This window comes from Triticum aestivum, chromosome 2B, assembly GCF_018294505.1.
Source record: "Triticum aestivum cultivar Chinese Spring chromosome 2B, IWGSC CS RefSeq v2.1, whole genome shotgun sequence".
NCBI classification, from domain to species: Eukaryota; Viridiplantae; Streptophyta; class Magnoliopsida; order Poales; family Poaceae; genus Triticum; species Triticum aestivum.
Genome location: NC_057798.1, coordinates 70,833,707 through 70,853,807, shown reverse-complemented (window position 1 = coordinate 70,853,807; position 20,101 = coordinate 70,833,707). Strand labels below are relative to the sequence as shown.

The following is a 20,101-nucleotide window of genomic DNA, read 5'->3' as shown; positions in this document are numbered from 1 at the left end:
GTTCAATATGAGGTCCAACACTTGTAGCCCGGTAAGATGGAATGCCGGTATTTTATTTAAAACCTGGGTTTTTCCTCCGGAGTTGGTGGTTTAACATGTGCTTGTACACGACAAAGACCTTTTATTGTAATAGGGATGCACATTGAGCTAGTTGATTTTCCTTTTCAGGTGACATTGAGCTAGTTTTTTTTTTTTGCGACAGTACATTGAGCTAGTTGATGAGTACACCTCACTTTTATTTTTGTTCCTGAGGTACTTTGAGACACTCTATTTTTTTTCATAATATGTTATTTTTATAATCACGGGAATTAAACACATCTATTGGTTTTTCATGTGCCTGATTTTTCTTTCTTTTGACGGAAATTGGCGTGAATCAGAGGGTACGTCATGAAGCCTATCCGCCGGTGAGCAGGATAAGGCGTATTTTAGCAACGAAAACGTATAATATAGTAATGCGTATTACAGAAGAGTAGACGTCCAGCAGGTCCCAGGCCTCCCCAGCCTTCTTCCGCACCCTTTCTTCCCTTCTTCCGCTCGCAACCCCACGCGACCTTCCTTCCTCTCCGATCATTCCTTCCCAGTCGCCGCCGCCGTCCTCCCCGTCCGTGGCCGCCGCTGGTCGGGGGACAGCATGGCCCTCTCCGCCGGCGACGTGCCGACCATGTACGCGGTCCTCGCCAACTCGCTCAGCGCCGACGAGGCGACGCGGCACCCCGCCGAGTCGGCCCTCGCGCAGTGCGAGCCCCGCCCCGGCTTCTGCTCCTGCCTCCTGGTAAGCCGCCCCAACCCCGCCCCTCCCGCCCGCCCCTCATTCGCCTCGCGGGGGAATGAACGGGCTCTAGGGCTTTTCCTCCTCCGGGGCGCGCCCCGATCTGCGGGCGATTGGGGAGCGGTACCATGGGGTCCGAGCGTGCTGACTTGCTGATCTGGTGCTTCTGCAGGAGATCATCTCCGCCAGGGGCTCGTCCTGCCGCGAGGACGTGCGCCTGCTCGCCACGGTTTATTTCAAGAACAGCATCAACCGCTACTGGCGGACTCGCCGGGATTCCTAGTGAGCCTCTCTGTTCAGCTCCGCTGGTTAATTATGATTCATTGAGTGTTTTCTCCAACTGTTTTTGCTGACAGTAGTGACAATGTGCGGTAGAATGTCATCATGCTGTGAATTTAGGCTCTCTGCCTAAGCTCCCTACTGTCAACACGGTGGTGCTAGAATACTTGTGTATATACTCGGTGTTGCTTTAATGTTTGATGCTGTTTTCTTCGAGTGGTCGTCTCGTTGATAATCCTAAACATGATGCTTGGGAGCAAAATAGCTGATGGTTTCCAGCAGGAAGGAACAATAGCTGATCCACTGCAAATCAAATTTGTTCTGGATAACCTCTCTATGGAGTAAATTTGTTAAGAATAGCATCAAGCCGTCAACCACTATGGTGGGCTTGCCGGGATTCCTAGCGAGCCTATGTTCAGTTCCATTTGTTAATTGTGAATCCTTGAGTGTTTTTGCTGACAAAAATGACAATGTGTGTTAGAGCATCATACTGTGATCGAGGCCCTGTGGCTCTGCCTATGCTTCTTATTGTCTATACGTTGATGTTAGAATAACTGCATTGCTTTAATGTCGAATGTCCTTGTCTTAGAGTCTGATAATCCCGATCCTAACTTAAAACTATTGAATTGTGGCTGATGGTGTCCAACAGGAAAGAACAGTAGCTGATCCACTCATATTAATTTTGTTATAGATATCACCTCATGGAGTAAATACAACTGTAGATTTTTTATAAGCCTAACTCTGCACATCCGAAGTAGAATTTATTCTGTTACTTTTATTTCGATAACACTTGGTACCTTGTTAACGAACTCTGACATGTCACTACCAATTTGCATTATCTGTTGTAGTGGAATTAGCAATGAGGAGAAGGACCACCTTCGTAAAAATCTCTTGCTAAACATACGAGAGGAGAATAACCAGGTGCAGACTATATAACGTGTATTATACGTGATCTTATGATATCAAACATATATCATGTTTATTAATGCGAGTATGTTATCTTAATGTTGTAATGTAGATTGCACTTCAGCTAGCTGTACTAATCTCGAAGATTGCACGTTTGGATTACCCAAGAGAATGGTAAGCATTTTTAGCACGATTCTTGTCAACTATCTTCCACATGGATTGAGTTGTTGCTCACGGTCATATCATTCAGGCGGGACCTTTTCTCTATATTGGCACAACAACTGCAATCTGCTGATGTTCTTGCTTCACATCGTGTGTTTATGGTCTTATTTCGAACTTTAAAGGAGCTGTCAACTAAACGGCTTGCTGTTGATCAGAGGAATTATGCCGAGGTATTTGATTTTGCAAAAATCACATATCCATCTATAAGTAGTATCACTCTTGATTTTCTGGGTTTCAAATTATTAGTTTGGCATAGTACCAGCTAGTTGCCCCGTAATGCATCGTCGCACACAGGCACACAACATTAGCAGATGTGTATTAACTCCACTATTTCTTTTGAATTCAAGCATGTTAAGTCATCTTAAGTGCTAAGCCAGAGGATTATTATAAGTTGAACCTTTCTTTGCTATCAAATAGTTCCTGAATTGATCAAGAGACATGCTATCCATATCATTTATGTTACTTTTTTCTCAAAGCATGGCAAGAGACATGCCATCCATAGCATTTCTGTTACTGTTTTCCCAAAGCATGAATTCATGCAGCTTGCTTTTGATTTTTTTTGCAAATTTTTTTGAGCATAAATAGTAATGACTTAAAATACTGACCATAAAGTCGGTCTTATGTTCTAATTCATATTTTTGGTCATATGCAGATTACTAGCCACTTGTTCGAGTATACCTGGAACCTTTGGAAGAGCGACGTGCAGACTATATTGCAAAATCTTTCCATGCTCTCTCAGAGGAATGACTTAGATTCCATTTTGGAGCAATCAAATGATCTAATATTGATATGCGACCGTTGGTTGCTTTGTTTAAAGATCATCCGGCAACTAATTTTTTCTGGTTATGCAAGTGATTCAACAACAGCGCAGGTAGTCAGATTTGCTGTTATTTTGTTGCTCATACTTAGACTGTTATATGATCTTCATCAGCTTGTCGAGGAAACAAAAGCCGTAAATAGTTATTTTAATTTGCAGGAAGTCTGGCAGGTCAGGGAAGTATGTCCAACGGTTTTGAGTGCCATTCAATCCCTTCTTCCTTATTGTAAGTTATGTTTTGCTCTTGTAATTTTAATTGAATTATTCTCTCTTCCTTTCTAGTCTTGATCTAATAGACAGAAACTTCTCTGGCTTCACCAAATAATGATCCATCATAATCTATATCTAGCATTTCAAGTATTAACTGTTAAGGTTCTAGCATATCTTGTTGTCCTGCATTTTTATTTGACCTGGTCATTAAATCTCACAGCAAGAAACTGAAACTTTTTTCTTTAGAACATTCAAGAAACCGAAACTTTTTTTGTGTGCAACATGCAAGAAACTGAATCTGTGATTGAAATATTCCTTTTGCTCTCCAGAAAGCTTGAAGAACATAACAGTCTTGTTTTTATAAATGGCCCTTGTTTATATCTGCTCATGAAGTTAAACCTTTGTTTGGGCGTTCCTTTCCGATGTTAGTTTGTCTGACATGTCAAGTATGGCGTGCTGATTGATTTCAGTTCAGTTCTCACGAGTAAATTGTTCCTTATTGTATTTTACTTGACAGACTCGTCCTTTAAAGATAAGCAAGCTAAACTATGGGAATTTGCAAAAAGGGCATGCACTAAGTTGATGAAAGTCCTTGTCACCTTACAAGGCAGACATCCATATTCTTTCGTACACCAAACTGTGCTTCCTGCTACAGTTGACTTCTGTTTGAACATAATCACAAATCCCGAACAGGCTGGCGCATCCTTTGAGGAGTTTCTTATACAATGCATGGTTTTGGTTAAAACCGTATCAGAATGCAAAGAGTACAAACCAAGTGCCACAGGTCGCGTCATCAATGAAAGTGCACAACCTTTAAGCCTGGAGCAAAAGAAAAAAAACTTTGCAGCAGTGGCTAGTGACATGCTGAAGGTTGTTTTGCCTGGTGATCGAGTTGTGTTGCTTTGCAACATTTTAATAAGGAGGTAATGTTCTGAGTAAAAATAGCATATTTATATTATTTTTTGTGGAAAGATTATTGCAATACTACTAGTTTGCATGTTTTTTTGTCTTTGGCAAGCATCAACATAAATAGCTCAAGTTAGTGTAAGTTAGTATGACTAGACCTCCTTTTAACTAAACAGATGCATTAATGCTGGACGAGGACATCTTTTGGCCAGCCATTTTATATTCCACAGAAGAAAATAATTCAAAATCCTTATAATGAACCTTAAAAAAAAGGGCAGCCCGCTGCATGTAGCTCCCGCTTTTGCAGGGTCCGGGGAAGGGTCCGATCACTTTGGGTCTTTTTATATGCAACCGCCAACCATTTTATATTCCGCAGAAGAAAATAATTCAAAATCCTTGTGATGAACCTTGAGAAAAGGGCAGCCTGGTGCATGTAGCTCCCGCTTGTGCAAGGTCCGGGGAAAGGTCCGACCACTTTGGGTCTTTGTACGCAGCCTTTCCCTGCATTTCTGCGCGAGGCTGTTTCCAGGACTCGAACCCATGACCTCATGGTCACAAGGCAACAACTTTACCGCTGTGTCAACGCTCCCCTTCTTTATGATGAACCTTGAATCGAAGAATTGCAAAAATAGATTAGCCAGGAGCTGTTGGTCTTTTGTGATGCATTAATGCTGGACGAGGACATCCTTTGGCCAACCATGTTATATTCTGCAGGAGTGAAATGATTTAAAGTCCTTATGATGAAACCTTGAGTTTAAGAATTGCAAAAATAGATTAGCTATGACCTGCTGAAGTAAACTTCCTTATGACAGTTCCATATATGGCAAATAACATGAAAGTGCATTTTTTATGCTAGTTAGTCTTTAGAAATGCTATAAACATATAATGGTACACAAAAATGCTGCTGTGAGCTACAGAGAACACTTTATTTCTGCACCAAAAGCATATAATGTAACATTCTCGATGAACCGCTTTAAGGATTGTGGACTACTACAGTATATAAAACAATAGAATATGTTATTATTGGTGTTTTTGTAAATTTTATGCAAGCTACATGTATACACAAATTCTGAGATTAGGGGATTATTTTCTAGTATTTGTGCCTTCACTTTTTTGCTTGGGATTTTGACAGCCTTCTTGGATTCAGGAACTTACCAATTCTTGTGCAGATACTTTATTTATACAGCAAAAGATCTGGAGGAATGGTCAGAGAATCCTGAATCCTTTCATCATGAGCAGAATTTGGTCCAGTGGACTGAGAAACAACGGCCATGTGCTGAAGCCCTCTTCATTGTCATCTTTGAGAACTACCGAGAGGCATGCACATTATAACATTCTTTTTAACTTTCCTGCGAGTCTGTTGAATGTTGCAATGCTTACATAATCATTTGTTTCCAGCTACTAGCTCCAGTTGTTGTTTCAATTCTTCGAGAAGCCATGTCTGTTTCTCCACCACTCGAAACAGATGTTACATCCGGAATGCTTCTGAAGGATGCTGCTTATACAGCTGCCGGGCATGTGTATTATGAACTTTCAAATTACCTCAGTTTTAATGAATGGTAAGTTAAATAGCAACAACGTATCTGTATTTACTTGCAAAAAGGTTGGATGTATGGTACTCATTTAATCCATGCTAATCTTTGTAATGGTTTAAATTATTTAGTAAAATTTGATCAGTCTTTATACAGCTGTTTGCAAATGCTTCTGGATGTTGCATTTGTATGTTCATATGTATTAAGGACTATACATTGATTTCCTTTTGATGGGACAGCTAAGTTTGTTGCAAAATCAATAGCTAGAGCGAATCCTGCTTCATTGCCTTTCCTTAGTTTTTTTATTTTATTTCTACAGGTTCCATGGATCTCTATCCATAGAAATTTCAAATGGTCATCCCAATATGCGTATCATTCGTCGAAAAGTTGCATTGCTACTTGGGCAATGGATTTCTGAGGTTCACTCTTTTATCATTGTATTAGAAAAGCTAAACATTACTAATGTCAGAGTTTTAGTTGACTGTCTGTAGGTTCCGCGCATCTTCAGCTTCTGATAATTGTAGTTTTGTAGATCAAGGGTGACACACGGAAATTGGTCTACCGTGCTTTGGTTGCATTGCTGCAGGATAATGACATAGCTGTCAGGGTATGTTTTGCGTTTACGATTCCTTGAATATGAGTCATTTCCGTATATTCATCTACTTTGTTTAATAACTTGTTCGCGCTGTTCTAATTTCAGCTAGCAGCATGCTCTTCTCTGTGTTATCTTTTCCAAGAATCTAGCTTTTCAGAACTTGATTTGTTTGAATGTCTTCCAACATGTTGGACCATGTGTTTCAAGTTGACGGAAGATGTCCAAGAATTTGATTCTAAGGTTTGGATTCCCATAGTACATCTTTTGTTTCCTTCACCTGTCGTTTATGTGAGGGTTCTAAATGGATCATTGACCCACTGTACCATTTTGAACGTCAACGTTATGTTACTTGTCAACCCATGCCTGGCAAACATTATCTTATCTAATTTTCCTTTTATTTTTATGTAGGTGCAAGTGTTGAATTTCATCTCAGTTCTTCTTGAACATGTCGGAGACAAGGTTATTCCATTTGCAAGTCAGTTATCACAATTTTTCCAGAAGGTATAGCTCAGGCATTTTGTTCTGAATATGTGCTAGAAAGACCATTATCATTTTGGCTGTACTCTATTCATGGACTGATGACAAAGCATACTTCTTTTGAGCTCAGCTGTTTGTACATTTTATGATTCAAATTGTACCATTTGTTGAATTCGGAAGTTCAGAAGAGAGAAGAGATAAATTAGCCTTTTCAAGCAATGAGATTTCTTCAGTTTACCTTAACAATTTCAACTGGCTATCAACTTTTAAAAGTAATAGTATCAGCTTTTAACCAACTTATTGAATGAGTTTACCAGTCTGTTAAATGACAATGTAGATTTTGTTCCTGCTCTACGGATTAATTAGTTATTCTAATTTGAGTGTGTTTTTCCAGATCTGGGATGAATCTGCAGGTGAAAGCTTGTTACAGATTCAACTGCTAACAGCACTTCGAACTTTTGTTTCTTCTCTTGGATACCAGTCGCCTCTTTCTTATCACATGCTTATGCCTATACTGCAAAGTGGTGTAAATGTTGATAGCCCTGATGCTCTTAATCTTCTCGAGGACAGTGTTCTGGTAAGTAGTTCTTAACCAAGTCCATACTGATGAGCTTGCATGCACTTGCGCAAATTATCTAACATTGAGATTATTATGCAGTTGTGGGAAGCAACTCTTTCGAATGCCCCATCTATTGTACCTCAACTGATGGATTTATTCCCTTATCTTGTGGGCATTGTGAATAGAAGCTTCGACCATCTGGAGGTTAGAATACACACCTGCCCACCCCAAAAAACAGAAGAGGCAAACATCTTTGGTCACACAAAATTTTAGGCACTGATGCACTCCGAAACATATATGTTCAAAACATGCAGAATATTAATACTATTATGGAAATATTCTGAGACAAAACTACTACCGTATTTCGATATAATTATATAGTTATTCATAATGAATTCATTGTTCAAAATATTGGCCAATAAATTAGTTAACCGGATGGTTAATCCCTACTCGGTGGGTCACTGAGTAGCCGATTATCTGATTTATCGGACGGTTAACTGATTTATTGGCTGATTAACTGATTTATGAGACGGTTAACTGATTTATAGACTGATTAAATCAGCCGATTAATCCCTTATCGCCAGCTGATCAAGCAGTTACCAGCTAAAGATTTCCTGAACATAATAATACTTGCTACTTAAAGCTGAAATAGTTTGGCCTTCTAGGATGACACTTACTTTTTCACTGGAAAAATTTGTTCGTAAGTACAGTTTGATTTTTGTCATAGGTAGCAGTACAGTCTGAAATCTTATGGGTTTCAGCTCTAGCCTACCCCAACTTGTTTGGGACTAAAGGCTTAGTTGTTGTTGTAGCAGCACAAAGTAAACCTACTCCGTGTCATTTGGATTGTTTCCTTATATTGCATGCCACGATTAATGATTTGGAGCGTTTTGTTTTCTTGACCTTTTGAATGATGCAGGTCGCGGTCAACATAGTTGAGGATTACACAATTTTTGGTGGATCAGAATTTTTAAAAAGCCATGGTACAAGTTTGGCGAATGTTCTTGATACTATTGTTGGAAATGTAAATGACAAGGGACTTCTCACCACACTTCCAGTCATTGATCTTCTTATTCAGGTACCATTTATTTTCCATTTTGAAGCAACCTGACTTTCTGCTGAGTCAATAGCAAACAACATGAACTAGGTCTAAGAAAAGGAAAACCTGTCGACGTATAGCTTCTCTTCGTGGGACTCATTAGATAGATAAAGAAGCTCAAATGTTGTCTACTTTAACTGGGATATGAAAGAGCAATGATATGTGAGAGATCACAGTGTGCCGGAAAGAAAGGTTTTTTCAATCTCTGGACTCGGCTGTAGTTCAGGATTCAACAACTCCAACAAAACTCTCTTAGCATCGGAATGATGCAACAGCTGAGCTTGGGTCCAAGGCTGTTCTTAGCACCAAGTTTTTTTGAAACATTACACATGGTCTTATAGCAATCTTGACCATCATCTTAGCAGAATGTCGGGGAACCTAATTTTCTTACTACCATGAACACTGTTCTCCCTGTTTGCATCAGGGTTAAGGAATAAATGCTCTGGGAACTAATTAATGGCCATTTTATTTGTGGAAGTTAGGTCGTAATACCATGTGATGAAACTATAGGTGCCTGTTTCTTTTTACGTCAACACATTACACTTAGGAGTTATCTTTTCTTTTTCCTCACTTTTTTTGTATCTATCTAATTGGAGCTTTTGGGTGCAGCTCTTTCCTCAGGAAGCTCCACCTTTGATATCCAGTGCTCTTCAGGTACTTGTGTGGTTGGTTACTTGGTCTCAAGTCTGGAATGTTCAAATGATACTTCATCATTCTGACTTGTTTATTCATGCCAACCTCTAGAAACTTATCTTCATATCTTTGAGTCGAGATGATGAGCATAACCCTTCTAGGACAACTGTACGTGCATCCTCTGGAGCAATTCTTGCTAGGCTTTTGGTGATGAATACAAACTTTTCGGCACAGCTATTATCAGAGCCCGCCCTTTTGGCAAACATTCAACAGTCAGGGATATCTCTAAAGGATAATCTGCTACTCTCTTTGGTTGATATGTGGATTGATAAGGTACATCTTGCAGCATTTCCGTGTTTATTGGACTGAGATTGATGTGTCAATTAATGCTTGCTCTCATAGTTCAAGTGGGTAATGATGTAGGTTCTTTTACTGCCACCATTTGATTTACGCATGTGTTTACGAAAATATGATGTGCATATGATCAAACTCGCTAAAACAGTAAATATGTTTGTTGCTTCAGTGCTAAACCTTACCAGGTGATACTGACTTGGATGTTTTTTTATGAAAATATGCATATGGTCAAACTCATGAAATCAGTAAATCTGTTCGTTTGTGATGCTTAAACATTGGCAAGCAGATATTGTCAATATGCTTGCATTGTCAACGAAACCTTGCGTCTACTGTTCAGATAACATGCGCAGTTTGTGTTTACTGACAGGATTAGCATGTCCAATTAGATAAGTCTTTAATACTCCCTCCGTCCCAAAATAAGTGTCTCAACCTTAGTACAACTTTCTACTAGAGTTAGTACAAAGTTGAGACACTTATTTTGGGACGGAGGGAGTATGTTTTAGACGTTGGCATGCACTTTTAAATTCTTGAAGTCCCACTTGTTTATGCGTTGCTGTTTAACAAGCGCTATATCATTGGACAGGTGGACAATGCAACTGCTATACAGCAGAAGGAATACGCGATGGCTCTCTCTGTAGTTTTGACCTTGCAGATACCTCAAGTCATCGACAAACTTGATGATATATTAAGGTAGGACAGTGCTGGTGATGATAATTGAAATTAAGACTTGTTGGCTGGTAGTTTGTTGCTCATGGGTTATATGATTTTATGCAGTGTTTGCACTACTGTTATTATTGGTGGCCGTGAAGTAAAGGCCGAGGATGATTCTAGGTGTTGTATTGTACTCTATATTACTATGACTTTAGCATGTTTATTTCAATTAAATATTTAAGGCCTCTCTCAATTCTATGCATAATTAATTATTGGTATAATATTTGCAGTGGCGATATCACAAGCTCTTCTTGGCTTGGCAATGATAATTCAGGTTACTCCAGCAAATTCTTGAAAAAGCGACAAGTGAGCCGTGTTTCTTTGAACTTCTCTTTTCTGAATAATTAGATTATTAGGCACATATTCTGACAATTCCTTTGATCAGGCAAAGGATTTAGATCCGATCAAACAAGCTTCGCTAGAGAACATACTAAGAGAGAACTTGAAGGCATGTGCAGCTCACCACGGGGATTCGACTTTCAATGCTGCCATCAGCAGGATCCATCCATCATCATTTGCTCAGTTGCAGCAGGCCCTGAATAGTGCATGAGATTCGCATACTTCCTAACTGATTCTTTGATGTTCTTTTGAATACATTGAAGAACATCCGGCGCATCACGAGCCACCATTTCTTGGAGCGCATGGTGATCCCCACGCACCATGTAACTCACCATATCACCCGACACTCGTTCAATAAGCTGCAAGCTTCAATGGATTTAACGCTCCCTTTTCTTTTCAGGTGCTGCCATTTGATGCGCTGCCTTTTTTCGGTCCTGTGATGTACTGTCGAAGATGACGGCAGTTCATTGTGTAGGTGTAGAGTGCCGACTAACGTGTGAATAGCGAGAGGTGTGAGCGAGCAGCTTTTTCATCCCCCACCCTGGGTTATTGGTTGATGGTCATATTCTTCTACGTGTTAGGTCTTTCGTGTGGGTTTGACCACTCTAAAGAGGCGGTTGGAGTTTTCATGGATATTATTGCGGGCTATTTTTCTGCAAATCTTTTTGTTATCTAATGGGGGTTGATTGGGGTAGTCTTCAGGTTGGCAGAGGTTTTACTTCCCAGGCGGCTGACTTTACACATGAGAAGAGGTTGTCAGAGTTGGTAAATGTAATTGTTTGTGCGAGAACAATATTATTGTGATAATGAATTGTTCCGAGACTCATTTTTTGTTTTGCTTCTCCTTTACGCTCAACCCATTCTTGCTCATGATTGGTATCTTCGATGCTTATCATTTGATCACCTAGTTATTCTTTTGGCCTTGATTTGACCTAGTTCGACGGTACTATTACCATTCACGTAGATGTATTCCATCGAGTTTTTCAGACAATTTGTCAAATGTGCCTTTTGTTTTGGAATGGTGTATTTCAACTCAGACTAAAAGTAGAGGACATGAGTAGCATCTTTTCCTTCCCTTCACGCTTAGGCAGCGAAGTTCTCAACTCCAAGCTCCATCAGCCAGCCTGTGGATTCACCTTCACTCTGCTCGCCGCTTCGGTGGCAGATAGTGAGGTGCGGAATCTTGGTGCCTCAACTTGGCTAATTGTTTAGGTTAGGGGTTTTTAGTGTAGGGGCGGCACTCGGGTGGATGGTGATGCTTCATCTTTAATTTGGTCTTTTGGGCTTTAATCCTTCTTGAACTCGTCCACCAGGATGGAGCCAACGGTGCTCTATGGCGGTTAGGTTTACATGCTCGATGACAAGATATGATACTAGGCACTTTGTATCGATTCAAAGCTTCAGCGGCCAAAAGTGCAGCTCTACGATGCTCCTTTATACCGATATAAAGGTTCAACGGCCAAAAGTGCAGCTCTACGATGCTCCTTATGGATAAGTGCACAGACTTCTTGGTTGTCATCCACAAGGTTAGGTTGAGTTTGATACGTGAGCGCGACAGCGATGCGTCGACAACTCGTTCTACCAGTGATCGTGGTCGTTTTTCTTAACACGGTACACGCAAGCGCTCATATACATGCGCATACACTCATCCCTATAAATACACACACGCATACCCTACCTTTATGAGCATGTCGAACTCCTGAAATAAATTCAAAAATGAATGCGAGCACCAGGACTAGAACCCTGGCGTGCTGGGATACCGTAGTCCCTCTAACAATCCAACCACATGTTGGTTCTTGATGTAATATTTGTTAAAAAAATTCAATAAAAGATGGCACGGAACTATGCAGGGGTGCCGGATCCGCGCGCCTGGTGATGATGTCATGTACCTAGGGTAGGGTCATGGACCTATCTAGGATACCCTACCCAAGGACATCCTTAGAAGAAGCTACCTTTCAGTCGACCAAGAGGGACTTCACTCGACGAACTCAAGGGCACTCGACGATGAAGATAGCCACTTGACCATGAAGCTAACCACTCGACGGCCAGGAGACCTAAAGTCACTCAGCACGCAACGGTCTGTCATTAAGTAGCTTTAATAGTCTTCATGGCACTTTATGAGGGCGTTACCAGTAACCCCCCTGTCTTAATGTACTTTAAACCCTGCATAACTAAGGGCCGGAGGGGTCTGGCGAGCCGGAGGGGTCTGGCGAACTCTATATAAGGCACCCCCCTCCTTAGTGTAAAGGGTTCGCACCCCTGTAACTCATACGCACATAATCCAGTCGACCGCCTCCGGGCTCCGAGACGTAGGGCTGTTACTTCCTCCGAGAAGGGCCTGAACTCGTAAATCCCTTGCGTATACAACTACTCCATAGCTAGAATCTTGCCTCTCCATACCTACCCCCCATTCTACTGTCAGACTTAGGACCACGACTGTTGGCACCCACCGTGGGGCAGATGTCTTAGCGACTTTTTGGAGAAGTTGCAATTTGTCCGATTGCCTTCATCATGGTTTCTGGCGGAGCTCTGGTCGAGGGCCGCGAGATCCGTCTCGGTGCGCTCGCTTTCATCGCCGACGACTCCGCTTGGCTCCAGGAGGCACCACTCGATATCGACGCGCTCCCCATCCGCGGTGCGACGCACTTTCGGGCGTGTGTCCGCGGCGTCCTGCTGCGGCAGCCGTCGACCCCATACCGGTCGACTCCTGTGCCGTCCTCCCTCCCTGTCTCCCACCAGCGCAAGTGCTCCGGTCGATCGAGGCTTCAGCGATGGGTGAGACACGCAGTGACTCGCCAATCGGCCACCACCCAAGTCGCGGCAATTGAGCCCGGCGAATCTCTCTACGGCCTGTTCGATCTGTCGACTGGCTCCGTAGAGACTGCATCCGAGTGCGACAACAGTGATCTAGCGGCGGAGGTCCTGATGGTCAAGAGGCGCGTTTGGCCAACTTGGCTGAACGCACTCGACTGGAGAATCTCCAGCGAGCACTCGACGAGCGTGCGCGTCAACGAGTACCCGACTCCAGCCGACGTCAGCTCTTGCCGCAACCAACTCAGGTATATCGAACCCCGATTCAGAATTTAGCAGCTGCAGCCCGTATAGTGGAGTCAATTCAGCCCTCTCAGTCGGAGGCTGGAAGAGGCTTGATGCAGATCAGGGATTTGCTCCGAGCAGCAGGAGATTAGAATTCAATTGTGTCACAGTCGCGCAACAGGATTCACAGTCGATCCGTCGCTGCGAATACTGTTCAGTCGGCTCACAGCCCAAGGTCGCCTCCGAGACGCGTGGGACGTGAAGGCCGGCGGGACCACTATGATGACCAATTTGATCGTGATGATAGGCGTCGAGTGCCCACCTCCTCCCCCGAGAGGTGGGTCTAACGCCCATCGGTAGCAAGATGACAGGCGCCAGCTCAGTGTTGGGCGGAGAGCTCCGGTCGACCCCAGAGAACCAGGCTTTGACGCGAGATCCATCATCGTGCAAGGTTTGGTCGATCGGAACAGAGCTCATAGAGGTGGCCATGACAGAGATGTGCCCACTAGCAGCCGAGTCCATGTTTCAGGTCCAGAATGCTTTAGCAGAGCCATCAGAGCCGCAGTGATACCCCCCAACTTCAGGTTGGTGACTGGGGTAAGTAAGTTCACCGGAGAGTCCAAGCCTGAAACTTGGCTTGAAGACTACCGAGTGGCGGTACAGATTGGTGGCGGTAATGATGAGGTGGCCATGAAGCATTTGCCACTCATGCTAGAGGGTTCGGTCAGGGCGTGGTTGAATCAGTTAGCTCCTAGCAGCATTTACACTTGGGAAGATCTTTCCCGAGTGTTCGTCAGGACGTTCGAGGGGACTTGCAAGCGACCGGCCGGATTGACGGAGCTGCAAGTCTGCGTACAAAAGTCGAGTGAAACATTGAGAGATTATATCCAGAGATGGATCACTTTGCATCATACCGTGGAGAATGTGTCGGACCATCAAGCGGTTTGCGCCTTCAAGGATGGTGTCAAGAACAGAGAGTTGAGCCTGAAGTTTGGTCGAACCGGAGATATGACTCTGAGTCGAATGATGGAGATTGCCACCAAATACGCTAACGGTGAAGAAGAGGACAGGCTCCGGAATGGCAAGTATAAGCCGAGTCAATCGGAAAAAGGAAATTCCAGTCGGAAGCAGAAGCGGAAGGCCGAACCAGCTGCTCCTGGAGAGGCTCTGGCCGTGACTCAGGGCAAATTCAAAGGGAAGCCCAAAGGATCTTGGAACCCCAAGAAGGTAAAGGATAAAGAAGGAAATGACGTGATGGATCTACCGTGTCACATCCACACGAAGAAAGACGAAGAGGGTAACTTCATCTACCCGAAACATACCACTCCCCAGTGCCGGCTCTTAATCCAGCAGTTTCAAGGAAAACAGCCCAAGGATAAAGAGAAGGAGTCGGACAAGGCCGAGGACAAGGAGGACAGTGATGGAGGGTACCCTCATGTCAATTCCACCCTAATGATTTTTGCTGATGTAGAGAGCAAAAGTCGACTGAAAGTGATCAACCGTGAGGTAAATATGGTCGCCCCGGCGACACCAAGCTATCTGAGATGGTCTCAAACTCCCATTACATTCGACCAGTCCGATCGCCCGACTCACATAGCCACCCCTGGGAGGCAAGCTTTGGTGGTCGACCCAGTCGTCGAAGGCACTCGATTGACGAAGGTGCTGATGGATGGTGGCAGTGGGTTGAATATACTGTATGCAGAGACGCTCAAGGGAATGGGCATTCCGATGTCCAAGCTCAGCTCCAGCAACATGAGTTTTCACGGAGTCATTCCTGGAAAGAAAGCTGAGTCACTCGGCCAAATAGCTCTAGATGTAGTGTTCGGCGACTCGAAGCATTTCCGCAAAGAGAAGCTGACATTTGAAGTCGTGGATTTCCAGAGCGCTTACCACGCTATTTTGGGAAGACCAGCCTATGCCCGCTTCATGGCTCAACCATGTTATGTGTACCTCAAATTAAAGATGCCTGGCCCCAAAGGAGTGATCACTATCACTAGCAGCCGGAAGAAGGCAGAAGAGTGTTTCCAGAAAGGCTCGAAGATTGCGGATGCCCAGATAACAGTGGTAGAGCTGGAAGGATACAAGAAAAATGCAGATCCGAGTGATTTGTTGCAGGCCAAGAAACCTGCCACAGAGTCAGCGTTCCAGTCGTCAGGGGAGACGAAGCCAGTTCATATCCACCCGACTGACCCCAACGCAGCTCCGACCCATATTTCCACAACACTCGACTCTAAATAGGAAGAAGCGCTCATCCAGTTCCTCCGTGAGAACTGGGACATCTTTGCATGGAAGCCAGCTGACATGCTGGGCGTTCCCAGGGGGATGGCTGAGCATCGCCTTAGAGTCGACTCAAAAGTGAAACCTGTTAAAGAACATCTTCGACGGTCCGCCGTTCAGAAGAAAAAAGCCATTGGCGAGGAGGTGGCTCGACTCCTTGCAACAGAGTTTATCCGAGAGATATACCACTCCGAGTGGCTCGCCAATGTCGTCATGGTTCCCAAGAAGGACAACTCACTTCGCATGTGCATTGACTTCAAACATATCAATCGGGCCTGCCCAAAAGATCATTTTCCTCTCCCTCGCATCGACCAAATTGTCGACTCGACTGCGGGATGCGAGAGATTGTCTTTTTTAGACGCCTATTCCAGGTATCATCAGATCCGTCTGTATGGACCTGACGAAATCAAAACAGCTTTCATCACTCCATTCGGGTGCTTCTGCTATATCACCATGCCATTCGGTCTCAAGAATGCCGGAGCCACGTTCATGAGAATGATTCAAAAGTGTTTACTCACTCAAATCAGTCGGAATGTGAAAGCGTACATGGATGATATCATGGTCAAGTCACGAAAGGGTTCCGACCTGTTGACTGACCTAGCTGAAACATTTGCCAATCTCAGGAGATATGATATCAAGCTTAATCCATCAAAGTGCACATTTGGAGTACCTGGCGGAAAGTTACTCGGTTTTCTCGTTTCAGAACGAGGAATCGATGCTAACCCAGAAAAAGTTGGCACCATACTCCGAATGAAACGCCCTGTGCGTGTGCACGATGTCCAGAAGCTTACTGGATGCTTGGCCGCGTTAAGTCGATTCATCTCTCGCCTCGGTGAAAAGGCGCTGCCTCTTTACCGACTGATGAAGAAGGCAGACAAGTTCGAGTGGACTCCAGAAGCTGATGCAGCGTTTGCCGAGCTAAAAGCTCTACTCTCCACCCAGCCGGTGCTTGCTGCTCCAATCAGCAAAGAGCCTCTGTTGCTTTACATTGCAGCCACAGGACAGGTCGTCAGTACAGTACTTACGGTCGAGCGGGAAGAGGAAGGTAAAACCTTCAAAGTTCAGCGCCCAGTGTATTATCTCTCTGAAGTTTTGACCCCATCGAAGCAAAGGTATCCTCATTATCAGAAGCTCGTATATGGGATCTACATGACCATGAAGAAGGTTGCTCATTATTTCTCTGATCATGACATTACAGTCGTCAGCGACGCACCATTGTCAGAGATTCTGCACAACAGAGATGCAACTGGTCGAGTGGCTAAATGGGCGATTGAACTCCTTCCCCTTGATATCAAATTTGAGGCAAAGAAAGCCATTAAGTCCCAGGCTATAGCAGATTTCCTTGCCGAGTGGATTGAACAACAGCAGCCGACTTAAATGGTTCTGGTGCTGGGGTAGTTTTGGTTTCTCCCTGAGGAGATAAGCTCAGATATGTGCTCCAGATCCACTTCGATTCCTCCAACAATGAAGCAGAATATGGAGCACTTTTGTATGGGCTGCGCATGGCCATTTCACTCGGCGTCCGTCGCCTTATGGTTTACGGCGACTCAGATTTGGTGGTCAATCAGGTGATGAATGAGTGGGACGTTAGAAGCCCAGCCATGACTGGATACTGCAATGCAGTGAGGAAGCTCGAAAAGAAATTCGGAGGGTTAGAGCTCCACCATATATACCCCGACTGAAAAATCAAGCGGCTGATGATTTGGCGAAGATAGGATCCAAGAGAGAAGCCATCCCCAGTGATGTGTTCTTGGAGCATATCCATACTCCATCAGTCATAGAAGATCCTTTTACCGACGAAGCCCCACAACCTAAGAGTGTTACGGATCTGACTGAGGTTGAAGTTCCAGCAGTGGTCGACCTGATCATGGAAGCTTTAGTGATCACTCCCGATTGGACAGTACCGTATATCGCGTATATCTTGAGGAAAGAGCTCCCGGAGGACGAAGAAGAGGCTCGACAGATCGTCCACCGATCTAAAGCCTTTACTGTGATAAGGGGGCAGCTGTACAGAGAAAGCGCGACTGGAGTTGGTCAGAAATGCATAACGCCGGAGGAAGGTCGAATAATCCTTGATGACATCCACTCGGGGACCTGTGGCCATCATGCGTCTTCCCGGACCATTGTGGCCAAAGCATACCGAGCCGGATTTTATTGGCCAAGAGCGAATGAAATGGCAAAGGAGATAGTCGACAAGTGTGAGGGATGTCAATTTTACTCCAATATGTCACACAAGCCTGCCTCAGCTTTAAAGACCATACCACTCGTTTAGCCCTTTGCAGTATGGGGGTTGGATATGGTCGGCCCTTTGAGAACAGGCAGAAGCGGTTTCACCCATGTGCTGGTAGCAGTCGATAAGTTCACCAAGTGGATTGAGGCCAAACCCATCAAGAACCTCGATGCCGGTACTGCTGTCAGCTTTATCAGAGAATTGATATTCAGATATGGAGTCCCGCACAGCATCATCACTGACAACGGGTCAAACTTCGATTCCGAGGAATTCAGAGCTTTCTGCACGTCTCAAGGCACACGAGTCGACTATGCTTCAGTCGCCCATCCACAGTCGAATGGACAGGCAGAATGAGCCAACAGCCTGATTCTCAAAGGGTTGAAACCCCATTTGATGCGTGATCTCAAGCATGCGGCTGGTGCATGGGTCGACGAACTTCCCTCGGTGCTTTGGGGGTTAAGGACCACGCCCAACCAGTCGACTGGAAGAACTCCATTCTTCTTGGTCTACAGAGCTGAAGCAGTCTTGCCGAGTGACCTTCTCCACAATGCTCCTCGGGTCGGGCTCTACACCGAGGCTGAAGCAGAACAAGCACGGCAGGATGCAGTCGACCTTTTAGAGGAAGAAAGGAAGATGGCTCTGATCCGATCGACCATTTATCAACAAGACTTGCGTCGCTTCCACGCCAAAAACGTGATGAGTCGAGCCTTCCAGGAAGGAGATTTGGTTCTCCGAGTGGATCAGCAGAAACCACACAAGCTTGCTCCTTCTTGGGAAGGTCCCTTCATCGTCACCAAGGTTCTCCACAATGGAGCATATCGTCTTTACAATGTCGAGCATCAGATCGACGAGCCCCGAGCTTGGAACGCGGAGCTTCTCCGCCCCTTTTACACTTAAGTATTCACTCAGATGAGTTGTAATAAAAGTACTTCTGTAGTTTATTTATCAAAGACAAGAGCTTTATAATTTTCCCAGTAATTGTTATTACTTTTGTCCACATAAAGCAATCCCCCAGTGGGTGGCTTGGCTGCAAATCTGATTCGCCTAAGTCTGTAAAAAAAAATCCTAACCGAGTGGTGAGCCAGCCTCCCACTCGAAGGCTTAGCTGTGAAATCCGTTTTGCCTAAGTTAAACAAAATCCTACCGAGTGGTAAGCCAGCCTTCCACTCGGAGGCTTAGCTGCAGTCCAAGTACTCGCCTAAGTTAAACAAAATCCTACCGAGTGGTAAGCCAGCCTTCCACTCGGAGGCTTAGCTGCAGTCCAAGTAATCACCTAAGTTAAACAAAATCCTACCGAGTGGTAAGCCAGCCTTCCACTCGGAGGCTTAGCTGCAGTCCAAGTACTCGCCTAAGTTAAACAAAATCCTACCGAGTGGTAAGCCAGCTTTCCACTCGGAGGCTTAGCTGCAGTCCAAGTACTCGCCTAAGTTAAAACAAAATCCTACCGAGTGGTAAGCCAGCCTCCCACTCGGGGGCTTAGCTGCAGCCCAGTGCTCGCCTAAGTGTATTGGGGAACAAGTCGATTGCAATGAGCACCTCGCTTTAGCCTGCAAAAGACACCTCAAACCAAATGCAAACATATTCAACGTCGAATCCAAGTTCGGATAACACCTAACGGAACCGAAAGTGCTCAAGCGCTAAGCCTGTTAAGGTTTGTCGGTTACAAAACTCACTCAACATACCGAGGCAAATTTAAAGTATCAAGCTCAGAAGTTTTTTACCCCTCCTGTGGAGAGCTGGAAGGTGTAACAAACTCATCCAGGTCGATTCCATCTGCAATCCGAGTGGCAGCAGCGATGAAGGTCTCCATGAAAGATCGGAAATCATGCTTCTTGGTGTTAGCCACCCTAAGGGCCGCCAGCTTGTCCTCTCGTGCATCCTTGCAGTGAAGCGGACCAGAGACAGAGCAACATCCGCGCCACACCTGGCAGAAGACTTCTTCCACTCCTGCACTCGACTTGGGACCTTGTTCAGTCGAGTCATGAGAGACTCGAGGTCGTTCTGGAGCGTCTCTCTTGGCCAGAGTGTTGTGTCGATGCGAGAAGTTGCGACCTTGAGCCTTGCGAGATAGTCGACGACAGCAGCAACGCGAGATTCAAGCCGGAGCACATTCATGGCGACTTCATCTTTCACGGGAGAGTTGACGGGAT

The 20,101-nt window shown here is 44.5% G+C and overlaps 1 protein-coding gene across 1 annotated transcript; it reads left to right on the top strand.

Moving 5' to 3' along the window:
- Positions 1-489: 489 nt before the first annotated feature.
- LOC123043535 (importin-11) lies at positions 490-11,234 on the top strand. Its single transcript, XM_044466020.1, has 24 exons — positions 490-772; positions 942-1,051; positions 1,897-1,969; positions 2,067-2,128; positions 2,205-2,346; positions 2,829-3,047; positions 3,153-3,219; positions 3,721-4,126; positions 5,279-5,426; positions 5,508-5,668; positions 5,961-6,060; positions 6,174-6,248; positions 6,342-6,476; positions 6,645-6,737; positions 7,108-7,290; positions 7,372-7,476; positions 8,192-8,350; positions 8,981-9,025; positions 9,116-9,337; positions 9,942-10,048; positions 10,133-10,189; positions 10,300-10,375; positions 10,455-10,731; positions 10,809-11,234. Exons 1-23 carry the CDS (start codon positions 632-634, stop codon positions 10,617-10,619), a joined length of 3,051 nt encoding a protein of 1,016 aa, XP_044321955.1. The 5' UTR covers positions 490-631; the 3' UTR covers positions 10,620-10,731; positions 10,809-11,234.
- The last annotated feature ends 8,867 nt before the right edge of the window (positions 11,235-20,101 follow it).